At 50.6% G+C, this 23,147-nt stretch overlaps 1 protein-coding gene across 1 annotated transcript; it reads left to right on the forward strand.

Moving 5' to 3' along the window:
* Positions 1 to 4,366: 4,366 nt before the first annotated feature.
* LOC128274674 (dachshund homolog 2) lies at positions 4,367 to 22,594 on the forward strand. The gene is made up of 12 exons (XM_053012943.1): positions 4,367 to 5,301; positions 11,585 to 11,611; positions 14,345 to 14,475; positions 16,510 to 16,726; positions 16,846 to 16,881; positions 17,116 to 17,192; positions 17,278 to 17,514; positions 17,586 to 17,849; positions 18,993 to 19,076; positions 19,513 to 19,659; positions 19,778 to 20,212; positions 22,464 to 22,594. Exons 1-12 carry the CDS (start codon positions 4,367 to 4,369, stop codon positions 22,592 to 22,594), a joined length of 2,721 nt encoding a protein of 906 aa, XP_052868903.1.
* Positions 22,595 to 23,147: the final 553 nt, after the last annotated feature.

Consider the following 23,147-nt stretch of genomic DNA (forward strand, 5'->3'; position numbering starts at 1 on the left):
CGCGGTCCACGGATTCGCACCAGCTTCACTTTACGGCACTCCGGTTTTTTTATGCGCAATCGCAAACGTTTCAATCACGGTCCGGAGAGAGGGGCAGCGAGCGGGCGACCCGCGAAATGAAAATTGGATAAATTAAGACTTCTTAAAAGCGCGATGACACAAAATTGAGGCTAAACATAATCGAGTTGGGGTTTCATTATGGGATCTTCTTTTTTTCCCGTGGTTTTTCGCTGCGCATAAATAACATTACTGCTCCGGCCCGGCCAGTGGGTCCGGCGGGAGCGCCTATTAAACAAAGTGATGGATTTAAATTGCGAGCGGTATTTTGTGCACCGGGCACACGGGTTGCCACTTTTAGGTGAAGTTTTGGGGAAAAGATATTCAGCCGGAACAAATACAGAGTTATTTATTTTCTAGTTTCACAAAGAACTTTAAAATGCACATGAACAATTAGTTATCAATATCAGTACAATATCGTTCATATGGCTCGGGATCCTAGCCTTAACTCCCGATACTGTAACAGATAGCTACGTGTAATTTTGGTTTCGTTGAAACGTTTCGGTTATTTTTTAGGTTAAAGATGCACCTCGCACAGACAAACCCGTTATCGAAAACGTCGATAAAATCACAGAAATAATCAAAGCATCGGCCAGGAGCTCAAGATTAACCATCAAACAGTTTTAAGTCATTTGCGCAAAGCTGGATTCACAAAGAAGCTCGATGTTTGGGCGCCTCATCAATTGACACCAAAAACATGATGGCTCGAATTTCCATCTACAAAGTTGTGGCCAAATGGAACGAAATCGACCCATTTCTTTAACGGATGGGTACTGGGGATGAGAAATGGGATAAATACGACAATACTGTGTGAAAATGATCGTGGTCTAAGCGTGGTGAAGCAGCTTAACCGGTGATCAAACCAGGACTAGGGCGGCTAGGAAGGTTCTACTGGGTATAGGGTGGGACTTGAAAGGAACTGTTTATTATGAGTTGCTTCCGTGTAGCCAAACACTAAATTCAGATCTCTACTGTCAACAATTGCACTGTTCGAAGCTAGCAATTGACCAGAAACGGCCAGAATCAGCCAACGGAAGAGGTTTTGTGTTCCACCAGGACAACAAACACGTTTTTAGTGACTCGCCAGACAGTCCGGGAGCTTGGTTGGGATGTTTTAATGCATCCATCGTATAGTCCGGACCTAGCACCAAGCGATGCGATTGTGAGAAAAGATTGCTAGAATGTTTCGCCAATAACGACCAAGACTTTTATGAGACAGGCGTTCTGAAGGTTACCTTTAAAAAGGCAACACATTTTCCAACAAAACGTTGCATGTTTGACATAAATCGGACCATTGAAAGTATGTTAAATATAATTTTGACGCAAACACGCAAAAATAATGAATTTCTTTTTAGACTAGCTTATATACCGGCCTCTTTTCAATCGATGGAGAGTTTTCAGTGCCCGATGCGGCAATTTTGCTGCAAAAATTAGCATTTGTGGCCTGTTGCTCAGCAACCCAATTTTCATATTGTCTTCATTGTTGATGCTCAGTAGGCGTTTCATTTTCTAAAATAGTAACTTTAGACTTCGAATTTATTGCTCTATAAATTCATATTTTTTTGTGAGATCATATAAAATAGCACGAGACGAACATTATTTACAATTAATTCAGGGCCCTTTTTAAGCTCGGCCTTTAACGTTTTTAAAATCGTTTGTTCACCTTTCCTTTGCCCAAATCCTTTAAAAAGCCTCTGCATGTTTTTTTGGGCACGGCCTCGTCACCAACGATCACATTTCGCTCGTTCGCTTTTCGAAATGATCAATCCCAAATTTGGTGACCGTTTGTGAACAATCCTTACGGCCAAACTATGTTAATTTGCAATCGATTAAACGTTTCGAAACGTTTCGAATCACATTCACAAAATGGGCACCATTCCTAAGGCATTTAGGAGCCAAACTGGGCAAATTATAGCCCCCTTGTGCGGGTCGTAAGTGAATCAAACACACGCATCATTAGCAGTGCGTTATTTGGTGGGCCAATCTCTGTGTCGCTCCGTCGAAACATACGTTTTACGCTGTATGATTTCTCGGATGTATAATTTCCGTTTTGCTTTTGCTGATAACTGATCGCGCAAACCGATCGCCGAATTCGCAGCGTTAATCAAACAGCGAATCCGAAGGACACGCCACGGCCGCGGATCGCGTGTTGGCTGCGGGGGGCGCGATGGCTTTCTCGGGACAGAGATCCCGGGAACCGTTTTGTAGCAATTACGCGATACTTTTGTAATTTTGACATTTTGTTGACTGAAATCGTCGCTCTTCGCGCACCATCATTGCTGCTCCGGGTGTTGCTCGGCCGATTATGGCCGGTTGTGTTTATATACATTCACATGTAGATACATAAAGAAAGGGCCTGCAGCAGGCTCCATCGGTAGATGGCCGATTGCGCGTGGACTGGTGTTTCATTTTATTTTTCATCGTGTAAACCGAACGGATAGATGCACACGGTAAAGTGGCAAATAGTGTCCGGGAAGCCGTCTGTGGGAAGCCCGATCTTTTCCCCCGGGGTTCCCGAGCGAGTTCCAGATCGCGGGCACTGGGAATGTAATAAATGTAAAATAAACATTAAATATGCACACATCGCGAGAGGTGCACAATGGCGATTGCGAACTATTTTTGCCGGGTTCGTTCGTTTGCCGATAATAATTTTTCGGATTCGGATTCGGATTTTCGGAACCCGGGAACATTTTCCGTCCGTTGTGCGCGGTAGGTGTGTCTTAGCGTATGCTCCGCCCCCCCGAGGAGTCGTCGTTATGTTTTTATTTACACTCACACACAGAGCGAGCGCACACACAGGCACACGCACACGAATGACGGCGGGAAACATTTAACAACAATTCTTTCGCCCCAACATTTACAGAACCACCTGATGGGGGGAGGGGACAGGAAGGGAAGGGGGCCACATGGGGGGCTGAACTGAGGGCACAAATAAAATATATCCTCCGTTTGTTGTGCGCCAATTCGAATAGTAAACGAAACGGCGGCGGGACCCTTGCCGTGTGTTGCCCCCCAGCCCCCACCAACCGCCCCATCATCATCATCATCACCATCATCATCTGCGTGATCTGGAAGCAGCGACATCGTCAGTAAGCAACAGTAGCAATCGAACGAATACATATCATTTCCTTCGGGGCCATGCTTTGTGAGTGTGGATGTGTTCGGCTAGGTTCGTGGTTCGTTCGGCTCCGATTTGTCGTCCTGCTCGCACCTCTGCGACTGCCGTTTCCCTGCACCCTGGTGCGTACTCTTTCGCGCTTCCATCACCCCCCAGGATGTGTGTGTTAGTGCGCCCGCTAGGAAATGTGCTGTACATATGTATTGACAGTACACGTGTGCGCGTGTGTCTGTGTGTGGGTAATGGAAACACAGCTACAGAAGTTGGCGAGTTGAATTGGAATTGAAAATACAGTTGAAATGAAAACACAGCCCACCTATTTTTGTTTCATTTCAATGCCGTGCCCGATTAAGTGATTCGTTCTTTAATATATATTTTTAAACTGTTATTTATTATTCGTTGTGACTGCGGCCCGTGCACCAGGGGGTCGCCGCCGTTTCTCGCTCGCTCTTCGGGCACACGGACGGACGGACGGGCGTGTGTATCACTCGGAGTGGCCTTTCGGTGGCAGCAACAGCAGCAGCCAGCATAAGCAATCCGATTATAGAATACAGTCGTAACGAGCGTGCGGCAGCAGTCCTGCTGCACACACGGTACTCCGGCCGAGGAGAGAGACAGCATTGGGAATCCGGATTCGGATCCGGATCCGGAGTCGAGTCGTCGTCGTTGGTTGCCGATTGCCGTGTGCCGATTGTGACTGTTGTGTGGTGCTTGCTTCTCGGGAAATAAAATCCGGGCGCCGCGGACGGCAATCAGTCGCTTGGTTGTTGCCGATTGCGCTCGTCGTCGGGCGTTCCGCGCGTTGGAGTGTGGAAGGGCACGGTGTGTGAGAAGTGAACCAGATAACAGAGAACGGGAATTAACGGCCCCGTTCCGAGTGGGGCGATCGGTTCTCAGGTGCAGTTGCGTTCAGGAATCGCGGATCGCGCGCGCGGTGTGAAGGTACTTTTCGTGAGGTGAGTGAGGTGTCCGTCAAGTGATCAGTGAGCTGTCAGCCGGTCTGTTTTTTGAGTGAGTACAAAGTGAAAACAATATCGATCGAAGATGACGCTCGTCGGAAGATCCTAGTTCCGGTGGCTCCTAGTTGGGGCGCAAAAGTGTGTGCGTGTGCGTGTGTGTGTGCGCGATCAGAAGAGATTCGAGATCAGTGAGCAGTGTCAGTGCAGTGAGCAGTGATCGCTGGTGAGAATGATGGATTCCGCGATGGATACGGCCTCGACGGCCAGTGATCACAGTATCGCATCGTCGAACGATTCCCGGGGCGGCCGGGGTGGCGGCAATGTGTCGCCGCCGATTCCGCACAACGGCGGTGGCCATCTGCATCATCAGCACCACCAGCACCACCACCAGCACCCGCTCCACCACCAACAGCAGCAGCAGCATCCTCATCAGCAGGACAAAACGCGTACACCGACCCCGGTCAGCCCGGTGCACAATAGTCACGGGAGCAGCAGTAGTACTGCCACCCCCAGCAACAACAACGGCAACAACGGCAGCAACGGGAGCAGCGCCCTGAACAATCACACTGGCCCCGGACGCGGCCTTTCGACTAGTCCGCTGAGTGCCGGGGCCCAGATGATGGGCCACCTGACCGGTGGCCACCCGCTCAGCCCACCGCACGTGTCCACACCGACCAGCATGGGGATGGTCGTGGGGATGGGCCCCCGCGGGATGGCCCAGAACCTGTCGCACATCCCGCCACATGGTCTGGGGCTGCTAAACTCGTTCATGCACCACGCCAGCCCGCTCGATCTGATGGCCGCGGCGCACCATCACGTGCCGCCCCGATCGTACAACAGTCCCCCGCCGATCTCCAGCTCCGATCCGACGGCCAACGAGTGCAAGCTGGTCGATTACCGGGGCCAGAAGGTGGCCGCGTTCATGATCCAGGGCGAAACGATGCTGTGTCTTCCGCAGGCGTTCGAACTGTTCCTGAAGCACCTGGTCGGGGGTCTGCACACCGTGTACACCAAGTTGAAGCGGCTCGACATTGTGCCGCTCGTTTGCAACGTCGAGCAGGTCCGGATACTGCGTGGGCTCGGTGCCATCCAACCCGGCGTCAACCGCTGCAAGCTGCTGTCCTGCAAGGACTTCGACGTGCTGTACCGGGATTGCACCACGGCTAGGTGAGTGCTTTGGGGCTTTGGGGCTATACTCTGATGTACACGCATATATATACACGTCGGGGGAGAGAGCAATCAATTGTTGCGTGGGATAAGCGTGTCCTTGCACTGCATCGTATGTGTTGTAGTTCTTTGTTTGGTCGTATTTGTTTGTTGTGTGTTTACTCTGCATGCATCTGCATCTGTGTGTTGTGTTGCTGTAGAATTGCCGTATTTACCCCCTTCAGATCTGTGTCCTGGCATTGTCATTTCCCCGGTCTAATGCCACCACAAACCAACGCACTCACTGCCTACTTAGATGCCATCGGGATCTGGATGGGCCGCTCCGATATGTCCGCTATTAAACCTCAGGCGCCCGAACATTCCGCTTTTTTTCGCGCCCGCGGCCCGCTCTACAAACGGTTATTGGCAATTAAACTTTCGTCTTTTTTGTGCTGTGGCCAGAGGCAGCCCTCCGCAGCGGCAGTACTTTCACGAGATGCATCTGTCGTTTGCCGTGAGCGTTTACAGGACGAACGGCGGGCACCAAACAAAAAAAAAACCCACCAACATCAAATTACTATGGAGGCTCAAAACTCATTGAAGCGCAAAATCTTCCTATCTTTTAATCCCTTGTTTATGCCCGGCAGGAAGCCATTGCTCCGAACCGGTTGCCGCACCGCGCCGATCCGGGGTTCGTGTTTAGGAGGGAAAAAGGAAACAGTTGCCAAGCGCCGTTGCCATCGAGTGGTTTGGGAACCGATTTTCAAACCCACAAAATAGTTTTTGTGTGGTTATGACAGCGGTCCCTCTAATGCACCACCGCACCGTCCGTCGTCCGCCGCCGCCGGAGAAGATTGGATTTCGATGAACCGGGGGAACCCGGGGATGCTCGGGAATGTTGGCAATGGGCTGGCCAACAATGTTCTCTGGCCAAATACTTGTAATTCCTATTTCGCCCCCCGCCCATGATTGTGTGTGTGTGTCGTCAGCAATCAGCGTCACTGGCACGATAAGGAAGATGATCAACGGATCGCCGATAGCGACCGATCACAATGGGCGTTGGTGGCCATGAGGCGGCGTTGGGGAGGGAGGCGGCGGGGCCGTTATAGAGCGTGAACCCCTCGGGGCGGCGGCTCTACTCGGGCTGAAGTGTAATTTCAATCCAATCCCGGGCTCGCCCGGTAACTGATACTGAGCGTATATAGTTGCTCCGGTGCTCTGGTTTGATCGATCGAGAGGAGTCCCGACGAGGACGCAGGAAGTGGCGTTTTGTTCTTCGGTGCGATTTAGGTGGCACCCGAGCAGACAGAAGCCCTCACGGGAACCGGGGAAGATGCGAGATCCCTCCATACACTCCATTCGATGTGGCTCATCTCCAGCGTTGGCCGCGCTGGGCATACATTGTGTAATTATCGTTAACCTGCGCGTTAAGAAACGCGCAGATATGATTGATGGATTTTCCTCTGAATCGACACTGTAATGAACAGCGGCGGCAGCGGCGGCAGCGGCGGCAGCGGCGGCAGCGGCGGCAGCGGCGGCGATCGGCAGCGATCGGTCCTAAATTACGACTACTGTCAGAGTCGTAAATCAGTGGCTAGAGGAGCCCGACAGAGAGAGAGTGGGGAGAGTCTAAAAGGGCAAAAACGGGTGTTCTTGTGTGCGCGCAATAACAGTGCTGATTGAAATCTTCGTTTCGAATTTAGGCATTAGTTCCAGTTAATTTAAAAGGTTCGGATTGTAATTAAATCGCAGGCAAGAAATGGTAATCAGTGAGTTTGAGTCCACCGACGACTCCTAAGCCCCTTTTCCAAGCCTGCATGCGCCGGGGAATGCGTTATTTTAATGATGTTCGAACACGGCGGATCGTAATGGATGTTTTTGTGTGTCTGTCGATGGCGTCGATGGATAGTTAATTGCCGCCGGAGTCGCCACCCCCGGCCGCCACCCGCCCGGGCCGCCCAGGCCGCGGGCGCATCGTTAGTGTCTACCCTTCTGGTCGTAATGTGTGATACATTGTGCGGCCCCAGTGTTTGGATGAATGCCGAGGAGAATTTGAATACAGCAGCAGCAGGCACCGTGCAGCAGCAGCACCGTGAACCGTGCGAAACGGAAAATTGGAAACATTCGATTCCTGCTCCTTGTGGCTCCGTTTGATGTGGCGTAAACTCCCGCCTCGCGGGAAGACAGGCAACGTAAACGAAAATATTAACCCCCCGCTGGGAACTGTACTGGGAAGGTGTAAAGAGGGTCATTTAGAGCGCCACCGCCGAATGGCGTTCTTCGGTTTGGCGCTTCACCCCTCTCCCGGGGATGAGTGTGAATTATCGGAATAGCCACCAGGGCGAGAAGAAAGTTCCGCGATCGAACCGTTACGCACTCATTCTGTATTGCTATATTGAGGAGTCTTGTGATCCACGAGATGCCGTTGCATGATAGCCCTTTTTTTGGTTAAATGTCCCTATGTTCTTTAAAATTTTTTCTTTTCACGAAACAGTGCCACGGTCACGTGGCGGCGAGACTATTTAAACGCAAGCATAATTTACTGATAAAAATTCGGAGCATAAATTCGGAGCCTCGATAAGAAAAACACACTTGTTCCAAGGAGACTCCAATTTATAAATTCCATCCCTGAAGTGAAAAACTGGTGAAAAAATACGCTTCCGCAGCTGTTATGAAGTCATCAGTTGATGGTCTAGAGTATTTTATGATTTTTAAATGCTCTTCTGATGCATTGCCCTGATGAAAAAGGATGTTTTTCTTCTTTAAACCGGATCGGTTTTTTTCACGAATTTTCTCTTTCAATTGGTCCAAAAGGTTACAACAGTAATCAAAATTTATTGTTTTATCGGTTTGCAAGTAATCCTCTAACAACATTCCATTCGCATCCCAAAAAACTAATGCTTACACCGTTTTGGGCGATTTCTGGACACGAGCTCGTTTCGGAACCGAAAAACCAGGTTCACACCACTGTTTAGCCACTTGTTTTGATTCAGGATCACAGTGATAGACGCAAGTCTCATCCACAGTGACGATTCGATGCACAAAATCCACTTTATCCTATTGAAAACACTCTAAATGTTGCGAAGAAAGTTGCATTCGAATGCGTTTTTGTTCCATTTTTAGAGAATGCGGCAACCATTCTGCAAACAGCTTTCTGAAACCCAATACTTCAGTCAAAATATTGGTTATATTGCTCAATGAGATGGCTTGGCCTTATACTAAATTTCGTTCAGTCATTCGACGACTTTCCAATACGATATTGTGTATTTTTTCTACGATTTCAGGTGTTGTGTCTGTTTTTGGACGTTTTTGACGTGGATCGCCTTGAAGGCGTGTACGACCACGTTTAAATTCAGAAACCTCCCTTTTAATGTATTAATTGAAGGCGAAGAGTCCTTTTACACTTTCATCATTCGTTCAAAAATGTCCTTTCAAATCTTCCAAAAATAAAAATTCAATCACTGCAGGATACTAGATTTTTTCCGTTGTAAAAATACTGTGACACGTCGATACTAAATGGCTTGTACAAAAGGAGCACCCCGTTGTTATCGAGGCTCCGAATTTAATGAACAATCCAGTATTCGATCCTTCTAGAGCAAACAAATATATATAAAAATATCTAACCATATTCTGTTGCCAAAATTAACGACATGTTATTCTGTTCACTATCTGGACCACCAACAACCTTGTAGTTTTGTGGCTCGTTCGTAGATCATCCGTCTCGCTGCACCGATTAAACGGTTTCTATGCCAAAGGCGACTTAAGAACTTAAGAGCAAACCTTTAAGTTGATGTTTAATATTATCGGTTCTAATAATAATAAAAAATAAAATAATAATAACCATGTTGTTTCGAAGAAACCTTTGCTTTTACTCTCGTACAGACTCTTCTTCTTCGATGTTGAATTGCATTGCGATCTGTGGATTCGAATTATTTTCCATTCTTTTGCATTAAACTCTGCCTCTGCTCGAAGTCGGCTTTAGTTTACGAAATTGATCATCGTCCAATTCTTGAACGATAAAAATCCCGCATAGATATCGCTACTCGTTACTGCGAAACAACGATCCGATTTCGGAACCTTACGGGACCCACTTGTCTAGTACGCTTGCCGAAGACCAACCCATGGCCATGGAAATGGAAATTTTCTTCGCAGTCACTGCAAAAGTTTGATATGTTGCCTAATAAGGGTGATATCTATTTTATATATCTATAGCTCCCCAGCAGACGAACTAATTCCGGCCCAAACATGCATCACCGTCTCGTGGTGGTGTTGAAAGAATGCAAAAAAACATTAAAAACATGGGGGCTGATGGCGCCCCAGGGACGAACATTTACATGCACTTTGTCTCTACCATCCCCCAGGCCCCCCCGCAGTGTGCCCGGGTGTGGTGTTGATAGGGCCGCTCTAGTTTCCCGCTGGAGGTTTCTTTTTGCATAATTGGTCAGCGGAGTAATTTATTCTTAAAATCCGGGGATGAACGCGAGCGCAAGAATCGCAAGGCGATTATGACCGGAGAACGGATACGGAAAAACAGTGGCTTGACGACGATGACGACGACGACGACGCAACGACGGGTTGCAGTGTTTCGAGTGCGGATCGCAGTGTGCCTTTTTTCTTTCGCCTGCTTGTGCTTTAGATTTATGATTGAATGCATGAAACTCTCATTACATTCGCACCATTCCGAGAGAGTGTAATTCGAAGTGGCCGCCCGGCACGTCAGGTAGCCGCACCGGCAGCAGCAGGATTGGTGGTAGAAATTTGTTTCCCAATTGATATGGAATGAAATTATTCATAATAACTCCAAGGGCCCCCGGCCCGTGTACGTACATAAACATTGTTGGTCGTTGCGCATGTTGCTCGTAGTTTGGCCGGCAAGCGGGCGATAAAATGTGCAACGTGAAACCGGGTTGTTACCGAGGCCCCGCGTGAGGCCGTTCATTAAGGGACGCAGAACGATCAAATTTTCGTAGCGTGTCTAGCGGGGCTTTAATTCCCCCGGCCAGGCCGAGCCGAGCTGCGGTAGTAATGTGTCGCGAAAGTGCACGACCAACCGGAAGGAACCCGGACCACTATCGCCGGGTGGCACTAGAATTCGTTCGAGTGTGCCGTGGCCGTAACATGGCCCAAAAACCGGGGGGCTAGGCGATTGTCTGGCGATTCGTATGATGGCTTTTGATGTTACCATTCACCACAGTGTGTGACTTGTGTGTTTCGGCAGGACTTTTCTCCGTCCCGCCGGGACATTAGTAGCTAATTCTATTAGGGAGAGACTCCGCAAAACACACCGGCAACGGGCGCCTGAGACCGGGAGGGGTGGAAACCGAAATCACGGGGAAGGCGCCGAACCTGACAAAGAATCGTTTAACATCCTGGTGTCTGGCTGGTTCCCCCTCGGCCGGCGATTTCGGCGTGTTTTATTGCGAATTGATATTGAGGCAACAAAAGCAACAGCCCGGGATTGGTGTCCCGGGCCCGGCCACATAACCTGTTTGGCGAACACGAGCCAAAGAACAGGACGCGAAAGGGAAGAAAAGGGGCCCGCAACGGAGCGGAGGGCTGCTGCTACTCACTGACAGCAGGGCTAAGCGACGCCGACTTGGACCGACACCACCAGCGACGGCACCGCCAGCAAAAGGACGACCGGCGCGGCCAAGGATCCACCGCATCGCATCGTGCTGTCACCGGCACGCTCTGCGCGCTCTGCCCTGGGAAAGCGGCTCCGTTTCTACGCAACAACCACAGCCTACGCCGCCCGCTTTGTGGTTTTACACCTTCCACCCGGCGTAGGGCCCCGGCTTCGGTTGGCTTCTTCTTGGCGTCGCCAAAGCTTTCGGAGCGGATTACGGCAGCCGGCGAGCCGATAGCAATTGATATGCATTTATGATCCTAATAATCAACCAGCGTGCGTGCGTGCGTGCGTGCGTGCGCTGTGCCCGTTGTAGCGCCCGTGTTCGTGTTATTATGTTTTTGTAGCAAAGTACAGCATAACATCGCCCTCGGTCCCAGTTGCGTGATGTGCGCATTCGTTTCGTGTGATGTGCCTGTAACCTTTGCCTGCGTTCTCTGTTCAGCTTTTGTTGTTTTTTCGGAATGTTATGTGTGTTTATATGATATATGTGACTGTGTGTTGCGTTCCCCTTCTCTCTCTCTCTCTCTGCCTGATCTGATTGTTTTTCCGTATCCGTATGACCAATTGTATGACCACCATTTACCATCCCCAAAACAACCAACACACAACTCCCTTAGCTAGTTTGCCTAACAACTTCACTCAATGAATGGATGATTTTTCTTTTTTTACTTTCAGATGCTTGTCCATAAAGCCACCTGAGAGGTATGCCTTCCGAAAGTGTGTGTGTGTGTGTGTGTGATTGTGTGCCTCTAATTGTAGTGCCGCTAGAACTAGAGAGTCAGAGAGTCAGAAACATTAACCCGGGGAAACAGAACAAGCAAGGACGAGAGTGCAACCAGGGGGCCTGGCTTCTTCGGAGGCGCCTACTGTATTGCGGGTCCGTGTGTGTAGGTATCCTGCCACACTTATGCACCGACACGAAGTGTGCATTCCGCACCTTGACGGTGGAGCCCAGCTAGGACTCCGGGAGGAATTTTACACTCTCAAGCACACACTTTGATGGTTGCACCGCCGCCGAGGTTGTCCCCCCGGCGGAGTATGGCAGCGCAGCGCATGGGAATCATCCATTCGACAGTGGCATATTTTGTGGTTGGCAACAAAATCCCGGGAGAAGTTGCCATTCCCTCGGTTGCAGCACAACTTCCCTCGGTATCTCTGCACCACTTGTGCGCGCGCGACGAAGCTCAAAGACACACGCCCGTACTTTGCTAACATTCTGCCTCAGGGGGAAATAGAACTTTATGGCCATAACTTCATCGCGAATCTATCGAAAGCGAATCCTTTGTGAAAGTTAATATTATTCTTTGTTTAAATGTTTGATTCCTTTTGTTAAATTTCTTTTATTGAAAGGCTCAACATACCGACCGATTGTCGATTACAATTGGCTTCAAATAAAAATCGGAAATGAATGAAAAGCTTAAAAATTAAATTTCCTGGCTTAAAAAGCTGAAGGAAACGGTTCTTTTATGTTTTATGATTATTATGTTTTTGTCTTAATTAGCGTTGAAAGTCTACGGTATTTCTCCCCCATACGCACTGTTTATTGGTTCTAAAACATAAAACTATCTTAAGGTTTACCCCTTCGCGCAAGAAGCCTCATTCTGATGGCACTGGCTCAACTTGCTGGGGAACTGCTAAATCTTATCCCGGACTTATTCGGTTGATTTATGCATAAGGACATATAAATTGGAACATAGTTTTCAACATTATTCCAAGATGTTTAATCCACAAAAATGTTGCGATGGGCGATAAAACAGTTGAACTTGAAAGCTATGCAATTATTAGCATAGTTTATGGACCTTGCTATCTATTTCGTCTCGAACTCACCCAAACGATCTGGTAGCTCCTTTGAAATGGGCCATCTTTCATCGGACGAGGATTTATTTAATTGACATCATTGTTTACGATTGTGCTGCGCAACGAAAGTCTATTGTACAGTGTACCGTAATTGTTTTGATTTGGTACGCATTAAACATGTCACCTCAAACACGACAGGCACCGGGTAAGAGATTCCTCCGCCAGATTTCTATAATGACGGTGATTGATCTCTCAATTAGAGAAGCAAGACTTCGGTGCTCCGGCATTCTGCTGCATCATCGTCCGGGGCAAACCTTCGTCGACCGCGTCGGGTTATAGGTTTACCGGCTTACCTCTCACATACGCCCACAGCAGCGGTGAAATGAGAAAAATCCTGCCACCATCAAAGGGATACTCAGCCGGGCTTCGGCTGGGTTCCGGCTCGCTAGCCACCATTTGACGGGAGAGGCCTTCGCCTGCCTTCTTCGCCAAACTTCTGGGCCGACGGGACCGACGGTTCGTACGCCGCACGTCATTAGCGCGATCTTATCGGAGCAAAAGTATGTTTAATTCGTTTACATTTGGCTTCCATTTGGCAACATCGATCTGTGCTCGGCTTCGCGAGGGCGCGAGGGCGCGAGGGGCCTGTGGGGGAGCTACCGAGAGGGAGTGTAATGGAAAATTTATGCTCGAAAATTAATTTGTAGAAAATATAATTATTATTTTACTGAAACCTCGCGATATAAATCACGACTATCACTGGAGTGAGCGCATTCTTCGCAATACGATAAGTTACGGATAATGCCCCGACTCTGGCCGGGGGAACTCCCGGTCCCGGTCCCGGTACCCCAGGCCTGGACTTTTCTTCGTCTTGGCCAACCCGGCCGAAGAAAGAAAGGCATCGGAAGGCAATCTGTGTAATAAAAATAAAGATAATAAAATGCATAAATCAATTTTCAACCTACAATTACAAGTACTTGCCAGGCTCTCGGCCAACGGCAACACTAGCGCCCCGTTCCCGTTCCCCGTTCCATCACTGGTGGCATGGCACGGCGCAAACGAGGACCGCACACTCCGCGCACTCCTCGAAATCATAAATCGTTCCCGGATGTTAGTGGTCCCGCTGTTTTAGAGAAAGAAGGCTCCCGCTTCTTAATGCCCGTTTCACGAATGCTCATGCGAGGAAGCGAGAAACACCGGTCTTTTTTAATTTAAACTTGCGCAAACTGAAAAAAGCGGTTCCGCAAACCACAAACCGGGCGTTGGAGGCGCCCGAAATCGCCGAGGACGGGGGGGGTCGGCATGCCAGAATGTGTACATCACTCCGCCCGGCCCGGCCTAGAGCTCCGTATCCGGAGCGCATCTGCGTGGTTCGGCGAAGTTTTGAGATTTATTTTGCCAGGCACCGCATCGATGGTGCCGTGGCCGGGGATTTCTGTGTGGCCGATGTGCATGTGCGATAGTCGGCACTGTCGTTAACGCCTGTGCCTTGGCAAGTCTAGGATGCGAGACGGCACGGCCTACTACCTAACTACTGACGAGGCTGACCAAATAAGCGCATAAAAACCACCGCCAAATTTCTTACTAACAAACTCCCAGTCTTAACTCCAGTAACTCTCTGCTATCGCACAGTTCCAGACCTGGACGGCCACCGAAGCGAGGTCCGGTAGGACTTTCCATGCCAGCGTCCCACATGCCGCATCACGCGCAGCTGAAGAAGCACCGCCTGGACAACGGAGAGTTCGTGTACGAGAATGGGCATCTAAGCGGTAAGTCACCCTTGATAATAATGCTGCGGGAGATACACCGACGCTCCCAGCAGGACCTGCCCCGGAACTATACATGTACATTTATCTTACTGCCCATCGGGAAGCGCATAGCCCTCGCAATTTGCCTCGTATGGGATAGGCTGAGGCAATGATTATTTATTATATGTGTACAATTATTTAACATATCATACTTTAACATATTATAAAAAAACGGTCAGAATTTAGCATCCGATTGCCATTATTTACGCCGATTATGTCTTTCGAATTCTATTTCGAATTTCGAAAGCATCAAACCGTGAGTAGTCTCAAAGACTACTTTGTTGTTGAAAAATACCGATACGATACGCTATCAATACGTTTAAAAATCTTCCTATTTCAAACCCTGTTCAAAATTACTGTTGAGCGCCTATTTTATGGGAAAATTTATGTTTTTAACGAGTATTTTCAGGAGCATAACGATCGGTCTGAAGGGTTGAATTCAATTGGTTTTTGAATATGAATTAGAATGCATATACCACAAAGAGGGGTTTGCTGTGCAAACACTAGCCTAGTGATGCAGCATAATGAAACATAATCCTTATCGTTATGGATAAAACAATAGATATAGCACACAATGATGCAAACGGAATGCGGAAAACAACCCGATAGAATGTATGCGCTTATTCGAATGTGATTATTTTCCAATATTCCAATTTTCCAATTACAAATGCATAAGCCGATCGTTGTGTTTATGCATCGGAGATCGTAATCATCATCGTAATAAACCAGTTCATAATAGAATAGGCGCTCTTCGTTTGAAATCATTATGTCGAAGGCAATAGGGCTCCCTTCAGACTGGAAAATCTGGATAGCAACCAAAATGGAGTGCAGAAGAACCAAGAGTGAGTCCAAATGCACTATACTCAAATTGGAATAACTTGAACGGCCAGAATCGGAAGGATTATGCGGTGCTCTGGATACAGGATTAGGAGGAGCTGGTCCCAGTAGCGTTTGCAGGGGAACGATATGGGAACCGCTGAAATGAAATCGATTAGAGCAGCTTACGGGAACATACTATTAACACAAAAAGGGCCTCGATTTTCGCAACCCAAAAAATTCACAACTGTCGAAGGCAAAGAAATCGTTCGCTCGCTTTGAAAGAGTGTGTAATAACAGTGCATTAATGAATTATGTATGTCGTAGTTCGAATGCATCAGCGATTGATAATGGCCGCTGCCCGGTCTGCCCTGTGCGGTCCTGGCCTTTAGGCCAACTGTTTGCCTGCCCCACAACATTGTCTGGTCTTGTCAGACGGAGCGACTCACAGTTTGTGAAATATGTGCCTGGCCCCGAAAGCGCCCAAAGTGATGCGGGATGTTGAGACCCCGTCAGTGATCGGTACGCATATATTTTATTTATGCGTGGTATACTTATAATTTGCATAATCAAAAAAAAAGAGTCGTTTTTATCGTGTCCCGAGCTCCGGGGAGTGGGGGTTGGAAAAACGAAAACAAAAATCCCCGTAATAATTATCCGTGCGATGAGGCATGGCCGTCGTCGTCGTCCTTTTCGATCACCTATTCTTTTAGATGGTGTGGTGGTGCAAAATATTTATGTTAATAGATTTGGGTGCGCGGAGGGGCCAGGGCAGACACACATCAATCGCACGCATTCCGTGGCAGTGGCCGGACAGCGATCGGACTCATATGGATCCCGCGTCCGGGCGGTTTAGAGGCCGCGCACACACACACCTCTTGGTGCAGCGCGCGAAAGCGAAAGAAAGCGATGCGATCCGCGCTGCAGATGCAGGGCAAAAGGAAGCACGTAATAATAAATAACAGCTGGAACCGTTTAAAATGATTATACATGGAATATGGAGAGCAGAAAGGAGGAGAGCGCAGATCCGAGCCGTGCAGAATGTGTGTCCGGGGCATCCGCGCGCGATCCGCGGTTTAGCGAGCGAGCGCCGCGGCTTGGGATTTGGGCGCGGTGTGTGCACATTTTATTAAATGGTCCTGGTTGGCCCCGTTTTTTCCCGTCTCCCCATTCCTGCAGACCTGCCGCGGCTAGACAAGTCACCCCTGCTGGCGAACGGGTACAATGCACCGCCGACGCACCTGAACCACATACCGTTCATGCAGATGAATCCGCACCCGGGCGCCGGCCACCACCCGCTGATGAGCCCGGGCGTCGTCAACCCGCACGGCATCCCGCGGCCGGACGGGTCCATCATCAAGGGCCAGAACATCCCGGGCATGGAGGCGATCGCAAGGTGCGTTGTGTCGTATTTAGCTCTCGCCCCGTAGCGCCCCGGCGCGTCAAAAAGCCCGTTGAACCCAGTCCCCGGTTGCTCATCCACAGGTCTCACTCCGGTATTTGGGCAAATTGCAGAGCCGCGTACGAGGATATCGTGAAGCACCTCGAACGGTGAGTAGTGGTAGTGCGGTAGTGCGACCCCATCTTTCGGACCCTCACCCCTTGTTGCCCTTTCGGGTGACGCGATAAACATCAAAACGCATGGACGGACGCATCGACGGACGGACGGACGAACTGAATGTGTCTCTTTTGCTGTTGCTGCTGCGTCTCGGACCGGAGCAGTTGCTGTTGTTGCAGTTGCAGAGTATAATTTAAGGGCCCCCCTTTTTTCTCTCCCGTCCGCAGACTGCGCGAGGAGCGGGGTGATGACAGGACACCGGGCGTGGACCACAAGCCGCGCGATCTGAGCTCCCAGGGCAGCGGTAAGTGTACGACCGACTACTCTTTCGCCCGACATTTTCCCGAAGCCACCGCTCACCGGGAACCGGGGGTCCTCCTCCTCCGTAGGTCCACCGCTGGCCGAATCGCCGAACGGGCAGAGCCCGGCACTGAACCTGTCCAAGTCGTCGGTCACCGACCACCACGCGGGTGGCGGGGCCGGTTGCGTCGGTGGGGCAGCGAGCAGCGTGGCGCTGAGTGAACGGAGCAACCCGATTTCACCGGAACCGTCCGTGCACGAGGAGGACGAAAACATGAGCGAAGCCAACATATCGGACACGGAAGAGCCGAACGAGAAGGACGAAGGTATGTGCCGTCCGGTGGACCTTTCGTCCCTCACCTCCATTGCTAATTCTTGCTCTCCCCCCACCGGACAGATATCAGCGACTGTGAGAGAGACATTAGCTCACCGGTGCCGGTGTCCGGCCCGGGTGGTGTCGGTGGGCCGCAGGACCTCGAGAGCCGGGCGCAGGCGTTGAACTACTCCAGTCTAGCGGCCGTCGCGGTCGGTGGTGTCCCGCCCGGCCAGGACCCGACCATCATCTCGTCCACGGAGACGCTACTGCGGAACATCCAGGGTCTGCTGAAGGTGGCCGCCGACAATGCCCGCCAGCAGGAACGGCAAACGTCGTACGAAAAAGGTAAGCCGAGCGAGAGACCCGGGACAAATCCGCGGACTTATCGATCGATTGATCTCTCTCGGGCAATCCCCTTCGGCGGCGGTCGGGCGATCCCTCCGTCACTTCTATCACTTCTGGAAATCGACCCCAAAACAGACAAACGGACACACCGAAAAATGATTCGCGGGGCTCCCCCATTTCGGGAACGCGGGGCCCCATCAATCCGTTGATTACGTCGTCGTCCTGGCGTCCTGACGTCCATGATGCCCGGGATGCCGTTCTCGTCCCGTCTGTCCGTCTGCATTAATATGAATGTAGATAAACGATTTCACTTTGCAGGTCCATAATTAAAGATAATTGTTATCGATTTTGCGCCTTCCCGTGGACCGGGGCCACATTCTCGGCGCAGCCCGGTTTTCGAGGAAACGCATTCCGAGCGCTTGCCTCTCTCTGTCCGGCTCTTTACATGTTTGATTTCAATTCCACTTGTGCCCGGCCCTGTGTGCACTTTTCCATACGGTTTCGGAATCCGGCCAACCGACCGACCGATCGGTGTCGGTCTTAGAATGGCCATGGCCGTGGCCGCGCGGACATGTTGCACGTATAAGTGGTTGTTTCGGAAATTTTCATCAATTTATTATTTTTATTCGCATCCTCCAGGGTGCCAGGCCCCCGTCTCGGCCTTAGCCTCAGCCTCGGCCAGGATCGGACACACGGTAATAATGATCTTTGCCCGGGTGTGTTATTCGTAAAAAGCAATGTTTACGTGAATTAACCTATCATTTCGGTTCGGGCGGACGGCAGTTTTTTTCTTGGCCCCTTTGCCCCCTTTTCGATTATGCTTTGGACCGGCCTTACGGAACGCTCTCCCCGGCCGGTGGATCGAGTCCGGGTGATGATCGATATGATATTCCGATTAGTGTTTGAATTTGATTTTCAGAACCCATACCATAAAAGCATATTGATGGATGGGCGACGAGAGAGAGACGAATTGCCCGGCGCAATCGTACAGCCTTCGGGGCTTCGGAGTTTTCCAGGGAAAATGGGCAACGACGATCTTGGCGGCCGTCATTTTTCGGGGAGGATTTTAATTATATTTCACTCACATAAAATGCATATATTTTTCCGTTTCCGAAACTCGCCCCGCCGTGCCGCCGACCGCAGCCGAGCTGAAGATGGACGTCATCCGCGAACGGGAGGTGAAGGACTCCTTCGAACGTCAGTTGGCCGACGAAAAGCGACTGCGAGGTAAGTGGTGCTCGACTGCGCGGCTCAAGAGGACTCTCTCGTCGTCCAGTGCACTCCACACAGAGAGAGAGAGGCGCGATACATGTCCGGGCCCGGGCCCGAAGCTGCGTTCTTTCGCGCCGTCCCTTGTCGGGGTGTCTTCTGCCCGGGTCCGGGCCCGGGCGTTTATCCACCGAGAGATCTCGTTTAGAGATTATAGGACCGTTCGCTAAATTAGTCCGGCCGAAGACGTTTTGTGTGAAATCGATACGCCGCGGCCCTCCACACGTTCTGTGGTTTTTTTTTTCTGGTGACCGCCAAACGCGCCTTGTGGCAGCCAAAGAAAAAACAAAAAATGATTGATGAAATTCGTCAACGATTTAGCATCATAAATCACGTAATTGTGGAGTTTGGGACTTAATCAAATTGTAACCCTCTGTCTGTAATCTCGGCGCAGCCCTGTACCAGAAGCGGCTCAAGAAGGAGCGCCGATTGCGGATCCAGATCCAGGAGCGGCTCGACGGGGAGCGCAAGCGGCGGGTGCAGCTGGAGGACATCATCAAGGCATCGGGTGCGCCGGCCGAAGCGCTGCGGATCATAGCAGGTACGCGGTGCGCTGAGAATCTCTCGAGCCAGGACTTGGGTTTGGTTTGTGGTTCTGTCTCCTTATCTGCTGCTTTGTTTCGGCCTCGTTCCGTTGTTTTGTTTTTTTTGCACAATAGAAAACATAAGTAGCGAACAGCAGCAGCGCGAGAAGGAACGCGAGCGGGACGCGGAGAAGGAGCGCGAAAAGGACGCCCGGCACCCGGGACGTGATAAAGGACAGGAACGTGAACGAGAGCCGTTGGATCGTAATCGGGATCGGATCGGCATCGGGGGCGGTGCCGGCGGCGGCGGCGGTGTCCTCGGGGAACCGGACGCGATCCACCAACACCGGCCGGACCGGCACCGGGAGATCGAGCGCGAACGGAGGGCATCCTCGTCCGAGCGCTACTCGAAGGAGGGCAGCCCGGTGCCGACGCTCGTCGCCGGCCCGGCACGGCCCGGAAGCCAGGAAGTGTCACCTCAGTCGCAGCCCCAAATTAGCGACGGCAAAACGTGGAACTACCCCGGGCTCGACCTCATGGCCACCGGAGCCTTCTGGCAGAATTACTCCGGTAAGTACCCTCCGCGTGGGGCGTAATGTGACATTCGATATGCAAATGTTGCACGAAGCCGAGAGCGAGCGAGCGAAGAAGAAGATGAAACCACCGCCGAAATTGCATTATCAGCGCTATTGAAAACCGGTGAAGCCTGCAATTGGCTGCGAACAGTCGGCCAAACCGAACCGAGGGTTGAGCACGGCAAATGGCCCATTTCATGACAATTCCAAGACGGTCGCCCGTGCCCGGGGACGGCGCACGCAATAATGATGTCAATCGTGACGTGTAACGAAGTTAGATCCATTTTCATAATCATTTTGCAATTTTACATCAATCTATTTATTTTATTTCGCTTCGGTTCCGACGGTTGCTCGTCGGAGTGAAGTGGCCCGGAGCGTCGCCCCGGACACTAATCGCTTTTCTTTGGGGGCGTTTGGTGCGTACTTTTCCGGACGTAAAAAAAGAAAGTCCTCTCCCGGTTCCGTCTCGTTTGTCATTCGAGGACCCGGCAGCCCATTGCTGGCAAAAGCATTGTGAGCGATGAGCATTTTTAGTCGATGAAAAATTTAAATATATATTAAAAGTAAAACAAAAGCAAATTGGTGTTTCCTGTTTCCTGCCTTTTCTGCTGTGTTCGGGGCCCCCTTTTTCTAAGGCTCCGGCGCTTCCGCTAGCCGCCATTGTTGGGCGCGTAATGCGTAGGCCCCATAAATGGTTCTCCGCGGGTACTTTCCGGGCCCGGGCTCTACTTGTATTTGTATTAAATGTTTTTCATAAACATAATCCAATTTATTCCCATCTTCTCTCTCGGTCACCGGCTTCGGCACCGGGGCCAACGTTATTATATTCAGATAATGGTTATGGTTTCTCTCTCTCTCTCTCTATCGCTTTCGCCGAAAATGGCTCGCTTTCGGGCAAATAATTTTCCCTAAGGGGTGGCTAACGGCGGGGGGTGGAAAGCAGGTCAAAGGGAACCGGGAGAAACCCTGGCGTGGAAGAAGTGAAAAGCCGGCCCGGAGTGTACGCACCGAGTAAATTCATGCATTTCTAAGTGCTTCGCCCGCGTCCGCGCGTGTATCCTTTTTTATTTTCCGTGGATAAGTTGAAAATCTCCGAAAATCACATGCCAAGACGACGGTGCCGTCGTGCAGGTGCCGTAAGGAGCGTAGCATAGCTAATCCCGGGCCCCGAGAGGGGAGGCCCGACGGCGTTGAAGTGTGGCAGAGCCACCGGCGGAAAGAAAAGGCGGCCGAGGACTTTCTTTCATTTTTGACGTTTTATGCAAACCTTTCACATTGCGGTGATGGCGGTAGGCCGCGCGGTGGTGGGGCTACGGAGCAGCAGCAGCAGCAGGCTATGATATGGCAAGTGAGACATCATAAACACGGAACAAAAAGTTGATTCAATTTCACGCTACGCGCGCGCCCGCTCCGGGATGATCCATTTACTTTTGCTGGGCTGCTACAGTCCACGTCAGCGAATTGTGTGGCCCCCCCCGCCCGGATTATGCTTCACCCGGGGGGTGGCGAGGGTCGGCGTGTTTTTTTTTGCCCCGGTGTGCCTTAGTTTCTTTTTTATCGCTATCTGTTGCCCCGGAGTGTTGACGGTGCTGCCGACGACTTGCTTGCTCTGTCCCTACTTTTAATTTCTTAATACACGTGGCCCGGGCCAGTAGCACAGAGAGACACATCTTTTTCTTTTTGTGACTGCCAAGGGGCACCTTCACGGTTTCTGCGCTATCACCTGCCCGTCCCGGGCGCACCGGGCGAAAATCCTTGGTGAGCTTATTTCGGATTTACAAGAGGATTTTCCGCACAATGTCGCCGTTCCCGGGGGCGGAACGACCTGGTGGGGGAGAGGAAAAATGACTCTCCCTCCGGGGCCTCCTCCGTGGCGGGTGTATGTAGCAAATCAGTTTAATTCTCTAGGCGATAATCGTCTCGCAGAAGCGTTTAAAATCGTACCACATTCCGGATTCCATTCCGCCGTCGACACCGCCACACGCCACTCGGATATAAAGAATTCATGGCCATAGGGGATGGTTGGGCGGGGAGGAAATTTATAAAAAGGACACACCGAAAAAAATTGCCGAACCCGCGGTTTGCCTGAGGGTGCCCGCGGAAGGACCTGATCCCCCCTGGACCCGGTGAAACTAATTTTGCATGCTTTCTTTTCTACATCGAACCCCGACGACTTTCTTTTGTGACGCATTTTGCGGCCAACGATTGTTTGCGTTTAACAATACGTTTCCCCTTCGTTCGGACAGAATCACTCGCCCAGGAGCTGGAGCTGGAACGGAAGGCGCGCCAGCAGGCGGTGGAAGGGGATGTGAAGGGGCCGCTCCAGGACCGCTCGAACTACTACAAAAACTCCGTACTGTACACTAGTGCCACTTAGTTCAAATTAATGCTAATCTGCTGCAGACCCGGCGAAGACCGAGTGCGACATGACGGGCGGACGGGCGGTGTATAGCGTATAACACATGTGCAATTATACTTAACACACACACATACATACACACACACACACTCACGAAACATTCAAATCACGGCGCATCAACGCATCATCAAGTATTATAAACCACAAGAAATGGATCGGAGCCGGACCCGGGCCGCATGGCTCGGTTAGTGTAAATTAAATTGGTAGAGGGCAGCCTTGCGAGGAGGTGGCCTTTACGCACAAGAACGCATACGGACACAAACACACGCGCAACTACATTTTACTACAAAATAAACCTTTTTATAGAGTTTCACTCATAATACATTAATACATACCTGTATGAAGCCGCGGACACACACAGACAGTATTCGCAATAGTAAGAAACGATTCAAATGGCGCCGGCCAGAAGGTGTCCTTCTCGTTTAAACTCGATCACGGTGTGATCTCAATTCGGTTCCGGACACAAAACACTATCAACACCTATGCATCGAATGGGTCGACTTTGGGGGGA

The sequence above is a fragment of the Anopheles cruzii genome, chromosome 3 (genome assembly GCF_943734635.1).
Source record: "Anopheles cruzii chromosome 3, idAnoCruzAS_RS32_06, whole genome shotgun sequence".
In the NCBI taxonomy this organism is placed as follows: domain Eukaryota; kingdom Metazoa; phylum Arthropoda; class Insecta; order Diptera; family Culicidae; genus Anopheles; species Anopheles cruzii.

Bases quoted from the DNA above. Each gene is read 5' to 3' on its own strand.
- LOC128274674 (XM_053012943.1), top strand. From the start codon at position 4,367: ATGGATTCCGCGATGGATACGGCCTCGACGGCCAGTGATCACAGTATC. The intron at 11,612-14,344 runs GTATGCCTTCCG...GCACAGTTCCAG, and splicing joins TCCATAAAGCCACCTGAGAG to ACCTGGACGGCCACCGAAGC. The intron at 20,213-22,463 runs GTAAGTACCCTC...TCGTTCGGACAG, and splicing joins CTTCTGGCAGAATTACTCCG to AATCACTCGCCCAGGAGCTG.